Raw genomic sequence first — 24,231 nt, forward strand, 5'->3', positions numbered from 1 at the left:
CTGATTAATATATTTGTAATGGATTAATAGGAGTAAGTTGCAAATGGAATTACATCAGAGCTTCTTCCTTTTCTTTTTCCAGGGTTGCATTTGTAGATCCTGCTTTTAGTACCATTAGGTTAAAAGTAGAAGATTCATGTGGTCGGAATCACCTCATTACCTTGAAGTTAACTCCAAAGGTAAACATTTTTAGGATGTTGGGGAAAGGGAACGTATGTTTTCATGACTTTTATATGTTAAATATGATTTTTATTGAAGTTGATATGCTGAGTAATGATGTTTATATATGTTTAAACTAATTTAAGAATAATTATTAATTTTTAAAGACTTGTTTCTGCTTTCAATTTAAATTTATGCAGCAGAGCATTATGATGGAACTCCCTGATAGATAGAAAGAAACCAACTAACACCAAAAGCGAGCATTCTAAATGATGGGTTTTGCCAGTGGAATCTAATTGTCCCACTTATTCAGACCCTTCTGGCATGGTGTAGAGATTAAATTTCTCCATTTCAGTTCACGATTCATCAATTTTGAAGCCCTTTATCTGAGGATCTGTCATTGGGCTGGAACTTTGTATTACTTGGGTGGTTTCATAGTTGGATTTTTGTTCACCCAGACATAGCCTTCCGTTGTTGTAGTAGTAGTTGTAGTAGTAGTACAATTTATTGTTTAGCTACAAGCCATAACAAAACCAAGGAGCATTCAAATGTAAGCAGCAAAATTGCTTCTCCGTTTTTTAGCCACTAGCCACAAATAAGGAAACATGCAAGGTAACATTTTTCATTATCAAACAGCAAGAAACATACAAGTCTACTATGTGTAACAAAATTCTTCCTAAGCCTAAACATAGACAGATATTTTTCATGCAGGTCCTTATAAAGATTATATTGAATAAAAGCGAACAATATCCTCAATCACAGTTTTCAAAACACATAACCACAATCTTCCAGTGGTAGTTTCTTATAACAGACCTCTAAAAAAGAGGACATAACACTAAATCTTAATTTTGTAAAAACATTTCTACATGAATCTACAGCAGAACTGACAAACCCTTTTCAGCTCACTGGTTAAATTCCATGTCAGAAACGCTCTTGGAGGTTGCATTCATGTGGTGGGCAGTATCACATGCAAAAATGGATGGGGCTGAGAAATTCTCCCCACTGTTGCCAACTTATAGTAAAAAGCATGTCTACTCAGAAGCAAGTCGGATAGAATTTCTTAGCAACACTTAAATATAGGAGATCACTTGCCAAAAACAGCTGCTTTGGATTTAGTACAAATAATATGGCCCTGTTTGGGTGATGAAAACCCCCCTCATTGGTTCTTTACCCACTGCTGTGTATGTGTGACTGCGATTCATATAATTACCCATGATTAAGTGCAGGTTGCCCTGTTTACCCACCTTACAACCTACAACTTGCAGTAGGGGTTGTGGGGTGGGTATGATGCCACCCCTGCCATGTACCAGGTTTGGACAACACAGCAACCCACACTGCATCGCAGGTTATTATGTAAATTGTGGTTATGTGACTGGCATGGTGGGGGAGGGCAGGATAAGGCTCAACAATGGATTCTTTGCCCCCACGATCGTCTGAACTCGATCATTAAGTTGTTTCTTCCAGCAGAAGTTTGCTAGGGGATTCTCCTGTCCTTTAAGACCATCATCTGTGCACCAAAGAATACCTACCTTCCTATTTTTGTGGCAAGTGGGCATGCATACAGTTTGTCAAGCAAAAGAATTCAATCAATCACAGACAATTTTAAAAAAACGGGGTGACACAACACCCCTGTTTAGCTCCCTTCGTAACAGGGATTGAATGTGTCAGAAGTCCCTCTCCTGCCTACTCTAATTTCAGTACTGGTGTCTTGTGGACAGATTATGAGGAGCACAAGCTACCTGGGATCTATATCCTGAGCAAACAATTTGTCCCACAAGTGATTCCTTTCAATTGAATTAAAAGTGGATGATAAATCTGCAAGCACCACAAGCAGTTTTACATTACCCTTAACTATTTTTTTAGATGAGACAAAGTATAACAAGTATAGAAGTTTTTAAACCTATCTTATTCTTCGTATAAAATACAGGGGTGATTCTCTCAGGAGTAATTTGTTAAGAAAAAAGTAGCATATTGGGGAAATGCATCCCTTAGTCCAACTTTTCCCTTTAAAAAGATATGTAGATTCTTTTATTTATTTATTTTACAAATGTTTATATTTCAGGCCTCAAGGAACTCCCTGCCACAGTAATTCAAGAGTTCCACAAATTCCCGCTCAGCAATTCTATTGGAATATTTTAAAACTTCCTAGTAGCTTAGTATAATACGATTTGGTGTGAGATTGGCACCAACGCTAGAGACAGAATGAACGATTAAATAGGTTTGTTTACTAAAGGATTATTTTGTACATAAAGGAATATTGTTATGTAGTTTGGAGTTTTAGGGAAATGATTAATGACAGTTTTTAAGGACTCAAGGGTCACTGTTGCTGATAAAAGCCTCGAATAATTGGCTTATTACCTCACACCAACTTCACAAAATCTCCACCCAAGCTAAATTTACTCACAACTAGGTCCAGCTAATGGGTACAGTCTTCCTCTGATGCCAAAGCTGCTCCTACTGACCTAGGCCATAGCTAGACCTAAGGTTTAACCCTGGATCGTCCAGGGGTCAAACCTGTTCATCTAGGTGACACACAGGGGATTCAGTGCTCAGGCAGGGGCGAACCCTGGATGATCCCAGGATAAACCTTAGGTCTAGCTGTGGCCCATGTGGCTGCTTCAACAGTTTACCTGATTTAAAGACCTGCTTGTGTAACCACCTTCTAGTAACTCCTTATCACAGGGCAGTCTCTTAACATAACACACCCACCCACTCCCTTCTTTTGATTTTCATCAGCAAAATATAGTTTTCATACAGGGAAGGATTAACTGCAGGGAAAGAATAATCACAGCTATCCACCTTCACTTCAGTTTTCCCTGGTCATTGTTTCACACCACCGTCACCAACAAACTCCCCCTGAACTATCATTTCCAACTGTCAACTCACAGTTAAGTGACCTTTTTGCCAATTGCTAGAACTCTCAGCCATTCAGTCTATTTTTTCACAGACCAATCAAAAGTGAATTTACCTGATCTAGGACCTGTCTATATATATTAAAAACACTAGTCTCTCTTTCTTCTCCCTTTCATAACCTGTCACCAAGCAGCAACTACTAAATAGACATGCAAAGTAGTAACAACACAAGACATCAAATGCAGACGGTAACACTCTAACATCATCAGAGGTCAATTGAATAGTTTTCAAAGCATAACTAGTTATGTTCACAGCATTTCTCCACACATATATTTTAGAAGGGATGCCCGAGAGGCTAATTGGTCTATAGTTCTGTGGAAGTCTGGGATTACTCTTGTTAAAAATAGGCTAAACAGGCCATTTCTGTCCCAGAAGGACTAAACCCAATAAATTTATCTAAGTATATAATTTAGAAAGAATTAGACAAATATTTAAACAGTTCTGGGGGCAAGAAGACTTCACCTGGGGCCTTATTTGACTTTTAGCAGAGCAGTCAGATGTTTGCTCATAGTAAAGGTTATTGGCTTTGTTATGAAGTTAGATACCTTTTAAGTGAAGAGTACTAACTCCGTTTTGAGACACAGCTAATAAGCCCGGTGTCTTCATTCCCAGCTTCAACAGTGGTGGGAGAAAGGCGCAGTAATGGAGTTGAGAGCAATCATGTCAGAGTAGATCAAGTAATTCAATTTCTAATGCACTTCCTAAAATGCATTCCCCAAAGACAAAGGTGGGGGTAAAAATTGAGCAAAACATGAATGTATTGGATAGCAAATGTGGTATCTGGTAAGGTACTTGCAATGTGCTCCTATTGTTGCAATCTAGCCTTGACACCTGTAGTTAAGATAGTCATTAGCAGTAAAGATAACCTTTTGTTTACAGAATGGAGATAGTGAAAAGGACCCAGGAGGACTTTTGTTTCTAGCAGGTACAGCCGTCATCTCCAAGCACCCTATTTTGTTATATGAGATGAAAGGCCAGCTTAGTATTTATCCCATAGCAGGTATCACCACTTGCAGTGATTGTGAGCGTTTTCTGGTTCATCAAAGTTGTATGTTACAGCCTTTCTCCGAACTGTATGAGAACACTCAGTTTGGGGCAGACAAATTCCCCTGTCCCCGTCTTCTCAAAGGCATGAGCATGCTGCTGAAATCACTTGGTGCCCCACCCCGCAGAGATAAGATACCATGTTGCTGCTGAAATCAGACAAAGTGTCTCCTCCCAGGGGAAAGTTCTATGCTGAAGTCACTGAAGGTGCCATCAGTGGGAGTCTTGCCGTCCCATAGTCGAGGCTTTCTGTTTTCATTCCGCTCAGGTAGACCAGGAGTTTCAACACTCACTAGTTTCTGTCTCCAAGAAAGGGCTTCAGCCCAGGGAATGGTATATTACTCTTGGAGGTTCTTAGTTCAAATTGTAGCCTCCACTCGCTCTTTCCCCTCTATATGCATGCTTCAAGCCTCAGGAAGACACCTTCTTACAGTCTTGAAAACTTCCATTAGGCCTGGGAGCTCAGCTTCTCCAAGAAAGCTAATTTCTCCAATAAAGGCATAACTCATGAAGGCTGGAGCATCCCCAATTGGTGTATTAACGATTCTCTCAACATCAGCTTGTGCATTTAAATCAATGTAAACCTGAATAAATATGCCATTGTGGCATTATATTCTTCAGTGTCTGAGTAAGAATCTCTTTGATGGGAATTGCCTTCTTTTCCATAGATGCTCTATTTGCCAATGACTAAAGATTTGTTATAAATGGGTGTAGGAGTCTTGTTGGAAGATGCATGAGTTGTACATTTATTTATTTATTTATTGCATTTTTATACCGCCCATTAGCTGACGCACCCTGGGCGGTTCACAAAACTTAAAACCGTTCAAAGTATAATGGTATAAAGTATAATGAGCATATCACGAAACAGTTCCTAATTAGGGAGATCTCTATAATGTATTGGGTGGATAGGTGGTATCAAAGAACTATATAATTTTGTAAAATAACTAGGCCATTCATGAGAGCCCCTAAAACCCCTCTTGCCTCAACCAAATCATGGGCAACAATATGCCAGAACCTATGCCCATTATTTTGCAAGGTGGGTGAACCTAGAGTCTCCTATTAGGAACTATTGTGTTCTGGTTTTGTAAACTCAGTGCACATTTATAAAAGGATATAAAGTTAATAAGCTGTTGGGAAACTACTTCTGTTTTCAAGTATTTTCTAGAAAGGATTGGGGTCACCATTTTGGCCCCCAGAGCCCCATCTCTATTGCCGCTGAAAAATAAATTTTAAAATTGTGTTCATAGTGCTGTGGAGCACCAAAAGAATCAAAATTAGCTTTTTAAAAACCTAATTTGACTCTTTTTGTGCTTCATAGCTGCTATGGATGTCATTTTTCCCCAGAGTGGGGGGGGGGGGAGATTCCCCATTTTGTGGAGTGGCAGGGCCACATGCAGCCTTTGTGGCCTGCATGTTGCCCACCTCTGGTCTAGAGTATGTAGATTGAGGTGGGTTTTTTTAAAAAAAAATCGTTCAGACAATCCACATCAAACCATGAAAGAGGTTGACCAGGATTCTGATGTAAAATGTAGGGGACAGTGAAAGCAGGCTTTCAGGTATCTATTATCTGCTTTCCAGGAGACAACAGGAAACGTTTTCCAGAAGACAATAGGAATGTAGTGTTATCAGTTCCTTAGACTTCATAAAATTAACAAAAAATGTGAAACGTCTTTAGTCTATCTCAATCTTTTCATCCCCACTTATAGAAGCAAGCTGGTTGAGTTCTAGGAATATGATGGTCCCAGAAAAGCTTAATGCTGACTTTTTGTACAGTCTAAAATATTTGTTTCTGTTATAGAAACAAGCAAGGGATAAATGTGGATAAACGCCAAGTTGTACATCTCGGAAATAGAAACCAAATACACAGTTATAAAATGGGGGGATACTTAGTTCAGCAATACTACAAACGAGAAATATCTTGGAATCGTTGTAGATCACAAGCTGAATATGAGCCAACAGTGTGATGAGGCTGCAAAAAAACCAAATGCAATTTTGGGCTGCATTAATAGAAGTATAGCTTTCAAATCGTGTGTGGTACAGGGCCCTGGTTCGGCCCTGTGTTGGCCACCACACTTCAAGAAGGATGCAGACAAGCTGGAGCGTGTTCAGAGGAGGGCGACCAGGATGATCAGGGGTCTGGAAACAAAGCCCTATAAAGAGAGACTGAAACAACTGGGCATGTTTATTTATTATTTATTTATTTATTTATTTAATTACATTTATATACCGCCCCACAGCCGAAGCTCTCTGGGCGGTTTACAACATTTAATTTAGCCGGGAGAAGAGAAGATTGAGGGGAGACATGATAGCACTCTTCAAATACTTAAAACGTTGTCATACAGAGGAGGGCCAGGATCTCTTCTCCATCATCCCAGAGTACAGGACACGGAATAACGGGCTCAAGTTACAGGAAGCCCGGCTGGACATCAGGAAAAACTTCCTGACTGTTAGAGCAGTTGGAACCAGTTACCTAGGGAGGTTGTGGGCTCTCCCACACTAGAGGTACTCAAGATGCAGCTGGACAACCGTCTGTCAGGGATGCTTTAGGGTGGATTCCTGCACTTAGCGGGGGGTTGGACTCGATGGCCTTATAGGCCCCTTCCAACTCTACTATTCTATTATTGTATAAGGCTGTCAATCAATAACACTAACCCCGGAATTAGCAATATATGTAAATTTGCCTGCTAGACAAATTGCAAGGACTCATTTAATGTGATAGGATTATGATGGTAAACAGTAATATAAACGCTGAAGTAGACTCTAGGGGTCTTATCAGAAACCTGAATTAAAATTGGAAGAAACACATTTCTACAATAAGAATCAGGCTATACAGATGCTGAACTTCTAATAGCAATAGAAATCAGGTTGGCTAATCCATCCATATTTCAGCTGAAGTTTTGCTTGACCACTGGATAGGAAAACGTTCTATATCCATGGGCCTGGGCAAAGTCATAATCTAGTAGCCATGTTCCTTGCAAGCATTTTTTTAATGGTTGGAAAAGACAAAAAGGTGTTGATTTTTTTTGATTTTTTTTTTTATATTTCTAGACCATTCAGTAACTGAAGTTGGGATGTTCTAAACACCAAAAGGATTCTTCTAAATTCCTGTCTTGAAAGAAGATGTCAGCCAAATCAAATCATTTCAAGAAGTGGTTAAATGTAAATAACTAAATAACCCAACTCCTAACTAAAATAGGACTGAAAGACTATTTACTCTTGGTTCCTTTTCCAAGCAAAATCTGGCTCACGCCCCTAACAGCAAGTAAGGACATGTATTTCTGTTGGGAGCAAGAGGCCAAACACAAACTCAGCCAGCAGCTGCATAGGATTCCCACTCAGTCCTCTTCCCACCTTCCATTAGACATTAGAGAAGGTTCCAGAGGAGTTCCTCACAGATGTCACACCAAAATCTCATTTCCTTTTCTGTGCTGCTGTGCCAGGCACACTCCAACGATATCTCACATAACATCTAGTAAGTACCAATGTGCAGTTTCAAAGAGCTTCGGCTATGGGGCGGTATATAAATGTAAATAATAATAATAAATAATAATAATAATAATCTGTATCATTTGAGAAGGCTGCTAGATTGTGCCACGTGAAGTGTGAGGGGATTTCAGCTTGAAGTGAATTGCCCAGTGACACTGCACCATACCTGTCACAGCAACATGGTTTGAAAATAGAAGGTTCTGCATGAATCTGAGAAACTGCAATGCAGTGTGTGCGTGCGCTTCAGTTAGTAAAACTCCGAAGGTGGTTCACTATAGTCATAAAAAAAAAAAACTATTGTATAAAACAGTAAAAATTAACCATGGTAGAACATGTTTGGGGTTGTTTTGTTTTTTAAAAGTAGAATGATACAAAGCAGCAGTGAATTAATAAAATCCATTAGTTTAAAACCATCTGCATGCTGAAAAGTTGGGTAAAACTTGGTCTTCATCTAGCGCTAGAAGAAAATCAAACTGGGTGCTAGGGGAGCCTCACTGTCCCAGTACTTAAAAGGCCCTCAGTCATCATCTTCATCACTTTGGAAGAAAGGACTTCTGATTATGACTTGAATAGTTGTGCAGGCTCTCATCTAGGAGAAGATCTTTTAGATATTCGTTCATGGTGCAAAGTAGGGAGCAGAACTGTGGCCTGGGTCAGCTGTACCTCAATTTAATCTGATGGCGACACTTCCCTGGGCCCCGTCTCTTAGTTTGCCATATTGCCCTCTTTCCAACAAACAACACATCTTTATCACCAATAAGGAGAGAAAACTGTCAGATGAAATCTAGATTTTGATTCCTTTCTATATATTTAAGGAGATTTTATGGTGAAATTCTAAGCCCTATCTATATCTGTTAAGGCATTCTTCACACAAAAATAGCGGTCTCATTAAGTAAGATTCTTGCAGAAGCCACAGTTATTGTAAATTCTGTTTCTGAATATTTTGTAGCTTTATTTTATTATAAAATGGGTATGTTATTGGATAAGGAAATACTATTTTACTTTTACTGTGTGGTCACCAGATTATGCATGTTTCCAGTTGTAACTAGTGGTCATCAATCAACTCTGTTTCACAAGATTATAGTGATGAAAGGATCAATTGTGTTTGTCCTTTTTAAAAATGTGTCTGGCATTTAAACTTGCCATGGGAGAAAATTAATATATAAAACGTGTGCTTGGTGACATGGGAATTTGATTTGTAGTAATATATGTAATAAATGCACTGAGCAGTAGTGTTCGTTCACATGTTATATTTATTTAATGAAGAAAAAGCAGTAAGTTTATGGGCGCGATCCAGCAAAAGATAAACACATCTGAATCTCATTCATTTCAATGGGAAAGGTTTAAGCATGTGCTAAATAATCTCACTGGAATCAATAGGATTTATGAAACTTTAAATTGTTTATTTTGGCTGAATCCTGCTTGTTAAGTATTATAAAGATATACCAAAACTGAGCTTCCAGATTTTTGAAAGAACTGTTCCAGCAATCCCACGTATCCTGGATTCTCTAAAACTGTAGTAGAGAAGAAATGTTGTGTTCATCCTGTCTCCTCTGGTTAGGAAATGGGGAGAGTGGTACAATCTTGCTTTTTCTCTCCCCTATCCAACACATCCTAAGGGAATACATGTTAGAGATTTATAAAACGTATGTGGATTTTTTTAAAAAAGATTTTTCTCTACATCTCGTGTTGTATTGTGACTTGGTATATAAACACAATGAAATTGATTGGCAGTAGATTCAGGATAGACAAAAGAAAGTTCTTCAAATAACATAATTTATGGAATTTTGTCAGAAGATGTGATGGTGGGTACTAGTTTAGATAGCTTTAAATGGGCATTAGACAAATTCATGAAGGATGGGGCTATCAATAACTATACTTCATAATATCTGTATAGAACTTCTATGGTCAGAAGCAGTTTGCCAATTGGGGAATCTGGGCTTCCCACAGTAATCTGGTTGGCCAATAGGAAGCATGATATTGGATTTGATGGACCTTTAGTCTGATCATTTTATATCCCTATGTACATTCTTTCCCTGGTTTCAAATAATGGTAATCAGAGACCTAGTTCTCACTAAGAAGGCAATCCGGTGTATGGGCTATTCAGATCCAGTCTGCAGAAAACAGTTGACATGAATGAACGTTCCTCCCTATGAAAACGTCCCTTACACACATGAAGTGAGGCTTAAACCCTTCTCCCTAACATCTAGTTTTAGATGGATTTTGTATGACAGTGGAACATTCAGTCATGGGAGCCCCTATCTACAATCTGAAATGATACAGCCCAGACAGGTTTTTGACACCAGTAGTAACTAGATTATATAAGTGGAGTGGGGGAACAATTTGCAAAGGGGAGATGGAAATAGCCTATGGTTTTCTCCCAATCACTTTACCATGATTAGGAGATTGCTAGTGTTACAACTACAATGTGTTACTATAATTGGTAGTAATTTGACAACAATATTAATTTTATCCTGATTATGTGTGCCATTTTACTCGTGTCAATATTAGGTTAGGTTTTCAGTTTAAAGTATTGATACCAGTGCTTCAATTAGTTCCTGTTTTTAAAAGGCTGCAGAAGGGTCATGATTTAGCTCAAGTTGCGCAAGAAAAAATGGAGGATTAAGGATACAAAAATAGTAAAAAAAAAAATGCATATTGTCTAAAATAGTTGCTAGTTTAATGTGAAAAATCTGGAAAAAAATAATCACTAGAGGACAAATGTCTATACAGTCCAAATGAACCATTTATCAGAAAGAGGATATTATTTATTTATTTATTTATTTATTACATTTTTATACCGCCCAATAGCCGAAGCTCTCTGGGCGGTTCACAAAAATTAAATACCATGACAAATTTCTTGGGTTAAGAAACAGAAACATATAGGATAAGGGTTTTTATTACTCAAAGATTTAATTGTCAACTCAATAATAGCAGTATGGAAAAAATTTAAAGAAAAATTGGCAACAAAAATAATGATGAAGATTTTAATCTTGTCAAAATCTAGGAAATGTTTCAATTTGGCAGAAGCATGATAAAGAAATTAGCTAAGGTAATTGTGATATGACTGGAAATTAATGAAACTTCCACCATTTTATCCATATTTACAGTTAAGATTCTTTTTAATTATATAGAACAGAGGTATTTTTGTTGTATTTTTGTAGAGCTTAAAAAAGACAGCTTCTCAAATATATAACCTGTTGAGAAAATTACATAAAATAATCTTTGAGACATACAAAAATAACTGGTAGAAGGATTTAAATGAGACTAAACCCAGAGAAGTATGGACTGATCTGTTACATTAAAGGCTTTTATATTTTCTCTCCTTAAATTCCAGAGAGAATTGCTGTAAGACAGCATACCAGTGTTACTTGGCACTATGGGTTTGTTTGTTTGTTTAAAATCGATCAAGGCACATTTTTGAAGATAAATGTTGGCACTATTTAACTAATAAGTGTAGTTTAATTCATATATAGTGGTTCTCTAAAAGGACAGAACATATTGATTAGTGGTGAGAATTGCCATAGAACCTCAATTTTGTTTGTTGAATTGCATTGTGAAATTGAGTAGCCTATTACTTCCCTATTTAGTACCTCGAGGGTTATTTGTGCAAAGTTTTAGAACTTCAAATTAACTGCTGATCAGCAAGAAGAGAACAAATATAAATCTGTGTGCACTATTTGGAAGCTAGTGATTGCACATTGGTGTAAAATATTCATTGTTATTGAGACTAAGATGATTGGAGTTGCTGTTTGAGGAAAAGTACTGAGTTGAGGATCATCTTAAGAGAAAATGCTACTATTCATCCACATTTAAGTAGAATTTGGAATATTTTTAAATAAAACACCACAGAATAAAACCAAGTTAAACCAAGCACCAAAGAATAAAACCATTATAACAATATCATAAAACCAAATTAAAATATTGAATAGAGTTCTGAATGCACACAAAAAATACATTTTTAAAATGTCTAGGACAATAAAAAGCTCTTCATCTGGTGCCACAAAGACTATAATGTAGATGCCAGGTGAGCCGCTCTGGGAAGATCATTCCACAAATGGTGTGCCACAACTGGAAAGTCGCTCTTTTGAAGCCATCCACCTCACCTCATTTGGTGGACCTGAGATGATGATCTTAGTGTCCAGGCAGGTAGATATGGAAATAGTAGTGTTTTCAAAAGGTTCCCTTGATAAGTAGCATTGACTTGAAAACTTGCATGGTTTTTACTAACCTATATTTGTCTATTATAAGATACCACGTTACCATATTTGGCAATCCAGGCTTCATTGAAGTCTGCAGTAAAACATTTTGCAATCATGACTCCATTAATGATTCTCTGTTGTGCTCTGATCTCATTTTCTGAGTTCATCATTGTGACAAAACTTTAATAACTAAATAGAGTTATATTTTTAAAACTGTAGACTCTACAACATAGAGCAAGCTCACATCTTTCTTGGTAAATGAAAAAGAATAGTCAATAACTTATATAAAATTAAGGCAGTAAGTTAACCGACATTCAGTTTTTTCAACTCAGCAGTATGATTACGTTAGTTTCTTGAACAATTCATATTTTTCTTTTACATTTTTGAATATAGACACAGATGTGTTTGGGCATAATGTTGCATGTGTATTATTGGTATAAAGCACAGTTTTTAAAGGATTTAAGTCTTAAGAACATAAAGAGTAGCCATGCAGGATCAGCCCAAGGCTTCGTCTAGTCCAGCATTCTGTTTTCACAGTGGCCTGACAGCTGCCTCTGACCCTGCCAATTGTTATACAAAGACATACTGCCTCTGATACTGGAGATCTTGCATAAATTACCTGATGTGCATATACACTCAGAAAATCTGGAGTATGTAAGCAGTCCTGTTTTGCAACCAGTGACGCAGAATGCAAGATGTAAGCACAGTTACAGAGCACATCCCATTGAACTTAAGAGTAAACATGCTCAGAATCGCACTGTTCATCACCTCTTCCTTCCCATTTGTGTGTCCCTTTTTAATGCAGAACTAACACCAGCTGAATCTACTGTAATTTTCGCAGACTATTCATATGCTGTTTTTCGCCTGTCTTTCCCTCTAACACATTAAAGGCTGAAAAGCTGTCTGCACACTCCAATCCAAACATTGTTTGTATGGGATCAAGAACTGGGATGACTTAACGAAGAAACTATCTCCAAAAGATAGTGTATAGGGAAATAAAATGGTGGTGCATGCCTTCCCATCTGAGTTTCAATTGAATTTCCTTAACCACTCATTCTCTCTTCATTTTGTAACTTGTTCAAAAGTCATTAGCATAACCGACTAAAAAGAACATGATAAAGTGACAAAGCATAAGAGCTTTTGCAAGCCATAAAAGTTCCCTTTAAAAATGAAAAGTATAGCAGGGAACATAAACCATGGTAGGCATAATAAAATATCAGTGTAAATTTGAATACCAAGTAGCCAGAGAAATAAAAATAAATTTTAGTGTAACATAGGTGAGGAGCAGGTGTGAGAATCAGTGAGAGATTACCAGAAGCGGATATAAAGTTATAGAGAAGCTAAACTTCATTACCATAAAAGCCAATTGGATATGGTCTACTACTGAATTAAGTTTAGCAGGGACCATAGCATTAGAAAACAAAGTAGAAGGATAATGCATTCAAAGTAGTAGGTGGCAAGTATCCAGGATTAATGTTGGTTAGATTCATTTGGGAAGGTTTAAATTGTATTTATATTTAACCTCACTTCCTCTTAACACCCCCAAATGTCCGTGTTCTGCTTTTTAATCAAGAGTTTTATTAAGGTGGATTAGGGGAAAGGTAGTGATGTTTTCATTGGTGGTTCTGTCTTACTATCAGCCAAATGTACCTTTTGTTGTTTTCCGTTTCTGAAAACAAGTCCTGTTTTAAACAGGATATAAAGTCCTGTTTATATCAGTGGGATTTGCAGAAGCAGAGTGGATAGAGGCCTCATCTACACCAAGCAGGATATTGCACAATGAAAGCAGTATGAAAGGGGTATATAAAAGGCAGGAGCCACACCAAGCTGGATATAGCACTATGAAGGCAGTATATGGTATGTGTCATGGGCCCCTACAGTTGTCAGTGCAATACCGCTATAAAGCAGTAGTGTGGCTCCTGCCTTTTATATACCGCTTTCATAGTGCAATATTCTGCTTGGTGTAGATGAGGCCATAGTCTCTACTGATAAATGTGACCACTGAAATCAGTGGTAATTGAAGTATTAATTTCTGTGTAGTTAGTTCTGTCCCATCTCTCCCCCCCCCCCCCCCCGGTAGATTTGAAGCATTCTAAATTATGACTGGCAGATAGCTGGGCTATCTTCCTTATGTGTAACATATAGGGTTTTTTGTGGTGGTTGTAGTAGTACCAGTAGAAGTCAGATGCTGTATTAAGGTTGAATCTCGTAATTGGGCTCACCTTTGCAAGCAGCCAGGAGATTTTCCTGACAAGACAATGGCCTGCTATGCCTTTGCATGAAAAGATTCAGATGATTTAAAAGGAAAAGCTTAGTGAGTCCGTAAGGTGGAGTCCTTTGAATCTACTTACCCCTTACCTTTTTTACTTTGGATTTATTTAACTCAGTTGTGTATTTGTTGTAAAAAAAAAATCACTCATAAGGTGTACAAATGATAAACTTCCTCCGTTCTTCCCTCTCAGTATCCCATAGAACCACCAGGTTGCCTTGTGGATTTACCAATCCAGTTCTCTGTCTCCTGGATTCCACAGGTAAGAAGCCTTCCACTTTTTATTTTCTATTTTTTTGCATCCCACACTCACCCCAAGTTTCTTCCCATATCCCATTGTATGAAAGATACTATTAATTAATTCGATCTTAAATTTAATATTAGTGAGGCAGGATCTAGAGAACCATGAAATTGTACCAATATTTGAGATTGTACAAGGATGGCACGAGGTCCTTGCCTGAGCTGAAGCAGCAAGCAATACTACATCCAGCCATATTTTGAGTGGATACACTCATTTAAACTATTCATATCAAAATTCTGATAAAAAATAGAATTGGAAGAAAAGGGCTTTCTTGCAGTATGATCCTATGCTGGTAAATCCAACTATATTTTATGGGATTTACTCCTAAGCAAACAGGCATAGTATTGCAGCCACAATCTCTTTAGTGTAGGATACCCTTAAGCCTTATCCTGTGGTAACAATGTTATGCGCAATATCAAATCAGCCAGTATTTGGAAATAAATGAAGTCCAAGAACACGGTCTTAAAACAAGTGATGCAGTAATCTTAATGAACAAATCTCGGGTCTGGACAATGCCTGGATGGGAGACTAACTGGGAACCCTGTGTACACCATCTTAAGTTTCATGTTAGAAGAAAGGTCAGCTATAAATTCATGGAGGATAAGGTTACCAATAGTCAGGATGACGGTATGCTACCTCCAGGAACAGAGACAGCATGCAGGGGAACAACAATAGGAGAGGGCATATTGCTTTCATGTCCTGCTTATGAGCTTTCAATAGACATCTGGTTGGCCACTGTGGGAAATAGGTTGTTGTGCTAAGTAGGCTTTTAGTCTTGTCCAGCAGGGCTCGTCTTATATTCTTGAGGGGCAGGGGGGTGAGCAGATTGAAAGGTTTGTTAAAAAGTATTGTGTAACAAAACGCGGTATGGGAAATCTGAATGTGTGAAGGGCTGTAGCTCAGAGGTAGAGTAGAGTATGTACTTTGCATTGAAAAGGTCCCAGGTTCAGTCACTGGCATCTCCAGGAATGGCTGAAGAAAAATCTTGTCTGAAATCCCAGAGAACCATTGCCAGTCAGTGCTTTTGACCCTCTTTCAGCCCAAGGGCTAAAGCTCTCAGGGCCTACATTCCAGTGATGGATGGGGTTGAAGGCAAATGGGGCAAAGCCAAAATGTTAAAAAAATGACAACATGTTTTAGTTTAAAGCTCTTACTGCCAGTAAGTAAGCCATAGGAGAGGCATTTCAGCCTTTTAGAAGGGAGGGGGGGGACTGCAAAAAATCACCCCAAACAATAGGAAAGAGGGTGGAACCAGGGAAAGAAGACCTGGGCAGCTAGGGACCCCATGATGGCCAGATTGGGAGCCTGCACTACTGGGGCAGTATGCAATGGTAGTCCTACTTGGATTAGGCCCATTTACTTCAATGGGTCTACTCTGTGTAGGTAGGTTGACCATATGAAAAGGAGGACAGGGCTCCTGTATCTTTAACAGTTTCATAGAAAAGGGAATTTCAACAGGTGTCATTTGTATGTATGGGGAACCTGGTGAAATTCCTTCTTCATCACAACAGTTAAAGGTGCAGGAGCTATACTAGAGTGACCAGATTTAAAAGAGGGCAGGGCACCTGCAGCTTTAACTGTTGTAATGAAGAGGGAAATTCACCAGGTTCTCCATATATACGAATGACACCTGCTGAAATTCCCTTTTCAATACAGCTGTTAAAGATACAGGAGCTCTGTCCTCCTTTTCATATGGTCACCCTAGTGTAGGAGCTCCATTGGATACTTCCCCTGGTGTAGACAATATTGAGCTAGGTCTCAGTCAGTATACACCAGCATCCTAGTGGAGACATCACCATATTCAACATCCGGGAAGCTCATTCAGATTAGAACTGCATAGCTTTTGCTACTTTAAACACAAACTCAAATCAAGTAATTTTGAGACATTTCAGTTTATTTTTGGGATGAATTGCCAGGCTCACTGACATGCCACACTAATCCTTGATCGGTCTGATTGCTTGAATGGAAGGACAGCACAGTTGAGTCATGTTAAATGACTCAAAGACTTCAGCAAAGACCTAAGATGAATTCACATATATTTTGCTAAGTCTATAAAGGTAGCTGAGAATCTCTGAATTTCAATTTAATAACAAAATTTCATATATACGTGTGTGTGTGTGTGTTTGTTTGTGTGTGTTAGTATTTATGAGAACTGTAAATACCACACACTAACCTGGTAGAAACATCCTTGCTAGGAACCTTTTCATCTCTGTTAAATATAGATACTTGAGTATCATAAATTATTTGCATAGAATTAATACTTTGTGGTGTTCATGGGATGCCCCCCTCTGGCAAGAATGCAAAATACTTGATTTTCCAAAGGTTTTTCATACAGAAATCATAATTTTATGTATTGTTTATATAGTGTTATCAGGGCATTATGCTTTTCAGAGCAGCAAAAGCAAAGCAAAGTACCTCAAGTCATAACAGCCCCACCTCCACACATACTAACTTTACAAAGCTCCAATCTGCAAAGCTGAGTGACTTTTGGAAGTTCAAGGTGTAGAACAAATGCACAAGAGCCAGACTTGCTATCTATATTCAGTACGTCCTTGCAAATTTCCTAGACTAGCTGTTGGGCTCCATAGACAGTGTCTAATCAAAGGAGGTAATAGTGATGAGGATCTTTTTTAAAAAAAATTCAAGGCGTCAGGATTAATTTGAGCTGTTCCTTGTAGAGTGTCCAATACAATCTTCTATGTCATACCGCACCCTTATATTTCCAAATTCGAACTCCTTTCCTACTGTAGCTTCAAGTCAGAAGAATTTCTCTTCCATATGTGTTACTGTGTTGTTGTTTTTCGGATGGCCCCACTCTGTTTTAATTCGGTGGCACTTGTTGCCTAGGTCACATATATCTATCTCTAGCTACTATTTCTGCTCAGTTATACACAAGAGTTAGAAGACCTCTTCATTGAAAATGTGTGTAACCAAGTTCATGCAAGACTTTAGCTGACACTCTGGAAAAGTTTCACAAACTTTCTTAAGAGCCTCATAGATATCCTCAAAAAGGTTCATTTCAAATGATTTGCTGCTATGAATCTTAAATGCTGAAGAAAAAAAAAAGGGTATGTGCTGTATTCATGTATTAATATATTTCCTGCATTGGTGGGACTGGACTAGATGACCTTTGAGGTATCTTCTAACCTTATGATTATAATAGTGGCAGAAATCATACACATGCATATTCTAGTTCTCTCAAGTGATAGTGCTTATGTAGCCAAAATGGTACAATCCATGCACAAAGTACCATCCGATTCATGGAAACCATCCGATTCATGTAGAAGTACAAAATCCTTTAGAAAATAAACACACAAAGTAGGGGGAATCACCTAAGAGCAACATGAGATTGAATGGAGACCCCCAAAACAATGAACATGGCGACTTAGAATGCCCAGTGGACATGGAATGCTCATTGACTTTTGTGGGGGTCGCGGGGGGAGAGAGAAAAAACCAGGTGGGTGAGGCGAAAGAATGGAGTCTTGAAGAAGAGGGCATAGCTAACTGATTGAAACATGTCAGGAATACTTCGTACTGTAACTCAAATGCGACACTTTTCAAATTTGATATCTAAACACTTGCATATTGACACAGTACGTCTACTTTTCTGAGAACAACAATGCTATCATCTTTTGGGGGTGGGGGTTGTACAAAATATAACTTGTAATTGACTGAGGACCAGTTTTCCTATGTGAACATGCATATCCAAGTACAAAATTCATGCACATTTCATTAAGTGTAAAGACTGCATGCATGGAGAATTGGGAAAGGACCTGCTATAGCTGAAAGGTGTTTATTTATTTATTAGAGACATGTACGTATGTGCACCCTTTCTGCTTGATGGAGTACATGTGTGTTTTGTAATACTGTGTGTGTGTAACAAATAAAGAGCAAGAATCACCTGACAGGTCATTTTTAAAAGAATAGACAGTCCAATGTTTTGGGTTGCATCGAATATTAGACCTACTAATACTTATATTAACCATGACTAACTTGTCCCATTCATTTCAGTGGGTCTACTTTAAGTTGGACTAACATTGGATTCAATTATTTGTGTGTATGCATGTGAGGAATGTATGAGTGCAGAACAATATGTGGACAGATTCTCTTTTGTTCTAGATATTTTGTGTATTCAGCATGCATGTTCTAATGCTTGATAGGTATTTAATTCTAACATCTGTAGGTCACCTTAATGAAAACATTGACAAGACCCTAAACTCAAACAGTGCAAATGTCAGTGTTAGAATACCAGCACACTCTTGTTAAAGAGAATATAAATAGATTTCAGGCACCATAATTGATTTTTTTCCTCAACAGCTGTTTCCTATTTTATGTTCTAGTACTTTTGGACTTCAAACTTGATGGTGGTTCTCCCCCCTCCCTTTTTTATATATAATAATAGACATGGCTTTATGGCATCTGTATTAAAAATGGGTAATTTTCCTTATGGTCCCTGTCTTCCTGCTGGGTTGATAATGTTTTGATGTATTTTTCTTGTGCTCTGATGAGAGGTCTGCTGCTGCTGCTCTGACATATTCATTTGGATGAATAATTATAACGTGCACAATGTCAAGCTGAAGATGGTAGGGTTTTGTGCGTCATGACAAGCCTAGTAGCCAGTGCAGGTGTCTCACAGCATGATCAGTAGCAGCCAGTGTATTCTGGCTCAGAGGAGACATTTTAGAATAGTCAGAAATCAGCACCAAGGGCAAGGCTGCTGCCATTATTCCATGTGCCAAATAAACAGAGCTTTCCAATGACAAGTGCTGCTACATCTATCTACAACAGTTACATACTTTATTTTTTTTCTAATTAGCCAAATACATTTGCAGTCCACTCTATTTTCGAATATATATATAGTGCATAGGCCCTCCTATTTAAGCCCTGCCTTTCACTTTGAATTTTAGTTAAAAGTATTTCCAGTAAAATATGTGATGCTGGATCTTGAAAATAAGCCTGGTGTATTTCTAGCTTCTATTGCTAAGCCTGCAATGGAATTGTGGAATATTGAATCAATAACAGACACAAAGGCTTGGATGGTTGACAAGGGGAGTTTTTTAAAGATTTCAGATCCGAACACTTTTTTCCCCCTTTTCTTTCTTGCTGGTGGATATGTGGATTGGGAGGGGTGCTGAAGAGAGGGTTCAGCTTGAGTAAATGACAAATGGAAACCATTTTCCAGGCAAATCTGAAAGAATCATAAATTACTAAGAGAAGAGACCTAGCGGGTCATCCAATCCATACCCCTGCTGTGTCAGAACCTGTTCACTGCAGTGCATTTTTCTCATGTTTTTGTCTTAATCCTCCAATCAATGTAGTAGATATTGCCTAGCCTAGCAAGTCTTTTCCTCCATTATTTAGTTGAAAGGAATTTTAATTTCCTCTTAAGTTTCTGCTATGGACTTTTGCTCTTAAGTTATGCGGTTGATACCCAAAAGAAATTTTGCACATCCTAGAAGCATCTTAAGTCAGTGGATTTGTGCTGCAGAGATGTCATTAAAAATCCAAATGAATGTTGTGAGAATAGCAACCATTCCCCACTAACAATTTTCAAAAGATCTGGGCTAGCAAGAAAAAAATGAGAGAACTGCATCATTTCTTCTACTTGCAAACTCAAATAGTCAAGTGACTATCAGTTTGGAAGCATGTTGAGGCCATCTAAAAATAAGAGATTGGTTTCTACATACTTGGAGGACTTTACAGTAATGTAGAAGCATATAAATTTGTAAATTAAAAGAAAACATTTTTTAATTGCTCAACCATCCTGACAAGAGCTTACAGAATGGTGATAGCAGTTGAACCTATAGGCTGTATAGTCTCAACTGCCATCTTATTCTCTGTAAGTTCATAGGTTCTTTTAGGTGGGTTTGAAGATTTTTTAAAAAATCTATAGCATATGTAAGGTTGACCCTTGCTCATGTGGGCTAATGTGATCTAGCAGAGGTGGATTGATTCAGTGAGTCCAGGGGGTGGTGCCTGCTGCCTTAAAGGTAGCTGTAGTGCACCCTCTCCTGAAGAGGACCTCCCTGGACCCAGAGGAATGTGACAACTACTGCACTATTGCTAATATCCCCTCTTTGGGCAAGGTGCTTGAGCGTGTGGTGGCTGGGCAGCTTCAGACATTCTTGGAGGAATCTGATTATCTTGACCTATTTCAGTTTGGTTTCAGGCCAAGGTACAGCACTGAAATAGCCTTAGTTGCTCTTACCAACGACCTATTCCAGGTGAAAGACAGGGGGAGTGCTAACTTCTGATCTTTCTGGAACTCTCAGCGGCCTTTGATACTATTGATTGTGGTATCTTACTGGATCAGCTCTGCAAGGTGGGAGTAGGAGGCGCTGTGTCACAGTGGTTCTCCTACTTGCAGGGCCGAATTCAGAGAGTGGTATTGGGGGATTCCTGTTCCACCCTATGGCTGTGGGGTACCACAGGGCTCTATTTTATCCCCCATGCTGTTCAACATCTATATGAAGCCACTGGGTGAGGTCATTAGGGGTTTTGGAGTTGGGTGTCATCAGTATGCTGATGATACAGCTCTATTTCTCCTTGTTGTTGGAGTCAGCTGGGGCAGTGAAGGTGCTAGACCAATGCCTGGAAGCTGTAATGGGCTGGATGAGGGCTGAAGCTGAATCCTGATAAGACGGAAGCTCTGTGGATTGGTGGTTCCCAAGTTTGGGAATTGGGTAAGCGATCTGTTCTGGATGGGGTTGCACTCCCTCTGAAGCACCAGGTGTGTAGTTTGGGAGTACTCCTAGATCCATGCTTGTCACTGGAAGTCCAGGTGGACTCTGTGGCCCAGAGTACTTGGGGTCAGCTTTGGCTGATTCTCCAGCTACAGCCTTTCCTGGACAAGGACAATTTATCCACAGTAATCCACGCTCTAGTAACTTCCTGATCAGACTATTTCAATGCACTCTGCGTGGAGCTGCCCTTGAAGACGACTCAGAAGTTGCAGCTGGTGTAAAATGCAGCAGCGAAACTGCTCACCAGAACATCCTATAACGACCATGTAACACGGCTCTTAAAAGAATTGCATTGGCTGCCAATATGCTTCCAGTCGGAATTCAAGGCGTTGGCAATGACATTCAAAGCCCTAAATGGCTTGGGCCGTCAGTACTTGAGGGAGCGCTTCTCCCTGTAAATGCCTGCCTGAGATTTGAGATCTGTTGGAGGAACGCTCCTCTGCATCCCACCAACACGAGACCTACATTATGGTGCGACGTGGCGGAGGGCTTTCTCTGTTGTGGTACCCCAATTGTGGAATACCCTCCCCTTGGAAGCCTGACTGTGCTGGCACTGGCTTCATTTCGGCGCCAAGTTAAAACATGGCTTTTCATCAAAGCCTTTGAGGGCTAAATTCTCCATGGTTACAAATAGTTTTAATTGTTTTATTGCTTTTAAAAATTTCTACCGGTTTTAATTGGTTAATGATTTAATACATTTTTAGCTGTGTAAATTATTTACGTTTATATTCTGATTTTATCTGTATGCCGCCCTGAGATCCCAGCGATTATAGGGCAAGATACAAATGTTTTAATTAATCTATCTATCTACCTATATGAGAGAGAGAGGGAGGGAGAGAAGGGGAGATTGACAAGAAGTCAGGCAGACAAAGATCAGTTTGTATAACATGACAACCCACCATCACCCATACTGGCTTGTCATGGTTTATTTTCCATGAACATTGAACCCATAGCTTGTCCTTGTGTTGTTCACAGTGGCTTGTTTTCAGGGTGGCTTGTCATGTCATCCGGACTTGGCAGAGTGGGTTCTGCATAGTTTGTTTGAAAGGGCTACAGATGCTCTCAACAAGAGCAGTGAAACATCTGAATGCTCCTTGCAGTGCCCTCTGCCCCTCCCCTTCCAGCTTGGTGCTTCACTTGATAGCAATTGGCTTTATCCCCTGTGAGCCAAAATAGCATGGCTACATATGTATGCATGATTGACTTATCTTTGGGTGAGCGTGTACACACCCAATTCAGGACCATGGCGATTCAAAAAGGGGGATTTAGTCTTCCCCCCTCCTGTTTCATGCTAAACTCCCCTTTTTTGCAGGAAATCGTTTTTTTTTTTTTTTTTTTTTTTTAAATCTCCACTGGGTGCAGGGGATTTTCACACATACATTGTAGCTGTGTTATGAAGAGGAATGGGCAGCCAGGGAGGCTTTTTTTAAAAGTGATCAATAAAATAAATAACCTCAGCCATCTCATCCTAAAATGTAGGCATATGTATGTCAGCGCAGTGCTTCGCAAGGCAAGGAAGTTGGGATGGGGAGATTCTCATCATAGCAAGAGTATAAAGGAATTGTGCCATAAATACCCCTGGGATATGTGCTGGGAGCAGGTGGGAAAAGTAAGTTGGAAAAAAGCAATGACAAGTTTCAGAGCGGCTGACGAGTTCAGAGAGTATTATATCCCACAGTTCACAAGCTAACAGCAAACCTTGAGTTCTCTTCATGGGTTGTTTATGGTTAACAAAGCATGGTTTGTTAGCATGGCTGGGTTCAAACAACAAGACAACCCACATTTCAACAACAATCCACTGTTCAATGACAACCCAATCTCAACGCATACTAAACCCTTGTGGTTTATCGTGTTGTCTGATTCCAGTCTGTCAAGGGTTAGTGGTACAGTAACTAACCCATGGTGGCTTACTGTGACATGTGAACCGCCCAGAGAGCTCCGGCTATTGGGCGGTATAGAAATGTAATAAATAAATAAATAAATGTGAACCAGCCCATTGAGGAGCAGTTGAGAAAAAATGTTAGGCAAGAAGTTAAAAACAAAATCAAAGGAATGGGGGCAGGATGAGAGAAGGATGTAGCATACTTTTAGTAAGTATCATGGAGGTGGAGGGGAATAAGTGTTGGGTAGGATGTGTGTCATGAGGTTAAACAAAACACTATCCAAGCAATGTTTCAGGACGAGAGGAAAAATACTTTCCTCCTTTCTTACTTTCAAGAGCTATGTGTCCCCCACCACCCACAACCTTGGTTATAGGGCTATACAATGTGCTGATTTGAGGATGGGAGTCCTAACACTATATAGCACAGCGGTCAAGTGTGTGTGTCCTTTATCCCTTTTCCACTCCTGAAAATCCCCCCCTCCATGAAGAGGCCTGAACAGTAGTACCTATTTATTTATTTATTTATTTATTTTATTGCATCTATATACCACCCCATAGCTGAAGGTCTCTGGGCAGTTTACACTCTCTGGGGTGCCTTGGAATCAAGCTTGAGTGTTCGGCTTAGGGGCCGGAGAGTAGTACTGAAAACAAGAATGAGTAGATACTTTGTGGTAGTCTCATGTATTTCAAAGAGTGGTTGTCATTATCAAAGCATGCCGCAAGGGAACGGATATCACAGCACACAGGGCACCAAGATGTATTGGGACCACTGTGTACAGGTAGGTTTTTTAAAAAAACTTACCACCCACTCGCAAAAAGAGGTTTCAACCCAGTTTGGGGGATTTGGGGCAGGAAGTGGCCGGGTGAGAATGTTTATATCTGCCCTACTCATATGTGGTGCCCATGATCTGGACTGGGTGCTGCTGTGCTTACTTCAGGGTTAAAAAATGGTGAAGATCAGCTGCATGCTACGCATTTAACCGAGCATCTAGTTTAGCCCTCAGAGAGGTCACAATAGTAAATTAAAAAGAAAATCTAAAAAACACACAAAAACTAACGAAGACTTGAGTAAATTCTAGGACCTATGAAATGCCGATGCTGTCAGCTGAAGGATTGCGGAAGCAGGGAATTGGCCTGCTTGAATCCCTAAAAGCTCATAGTGACCTGGAGATGGCAGTTAAAAAGATGTGTATGGTGACACTAAACACGTCTCCATGCTTTATGGCAAGATG

At 39.2% G+C, this 24,231-nt stretch overlaps 1 protein-coding gene across 1 annotated transcript in view; it reads left to right on the plus strand.

Annotated features, from left to right (window-relative positions):
• FANCL (FA complementation group L) overlaps window positions 1-24,231 on the plus strand; it is a 56,348-nt gene that overhangs the window by 21,874 nt on the left and 10,243 nt on the right. Inside the window, exons 6-7 of the mRNA XM_063123806.1 lie at window positions 83-179; window positions 14,267-14,335. Of these exons, the coding sequence (XP_062979876.1) occupies window positions 83-179; window positions 14,267-14,335 (166 nt within the window). The remainder of the gene's footprint in view (window positions 1-82; window positions 180-14,266; window positions 14,336-24,231) is intronic.

This window comes from Elgaria multicarinata, chromosome 4 (assembly GCF_023053635.1).
Source record: "Elgaria multicarinata webbii isolate HBS135686 ecotype San Diego chromosome 4, rElgMul1.1.pri, whole genome shotgun sequence".
Lineage (NCBI taxonomy): Eukaryota > Metazoa > Chordata > Lepidosauria > Squamata > Anguidae > Elgaria > Elgaria multicarinata.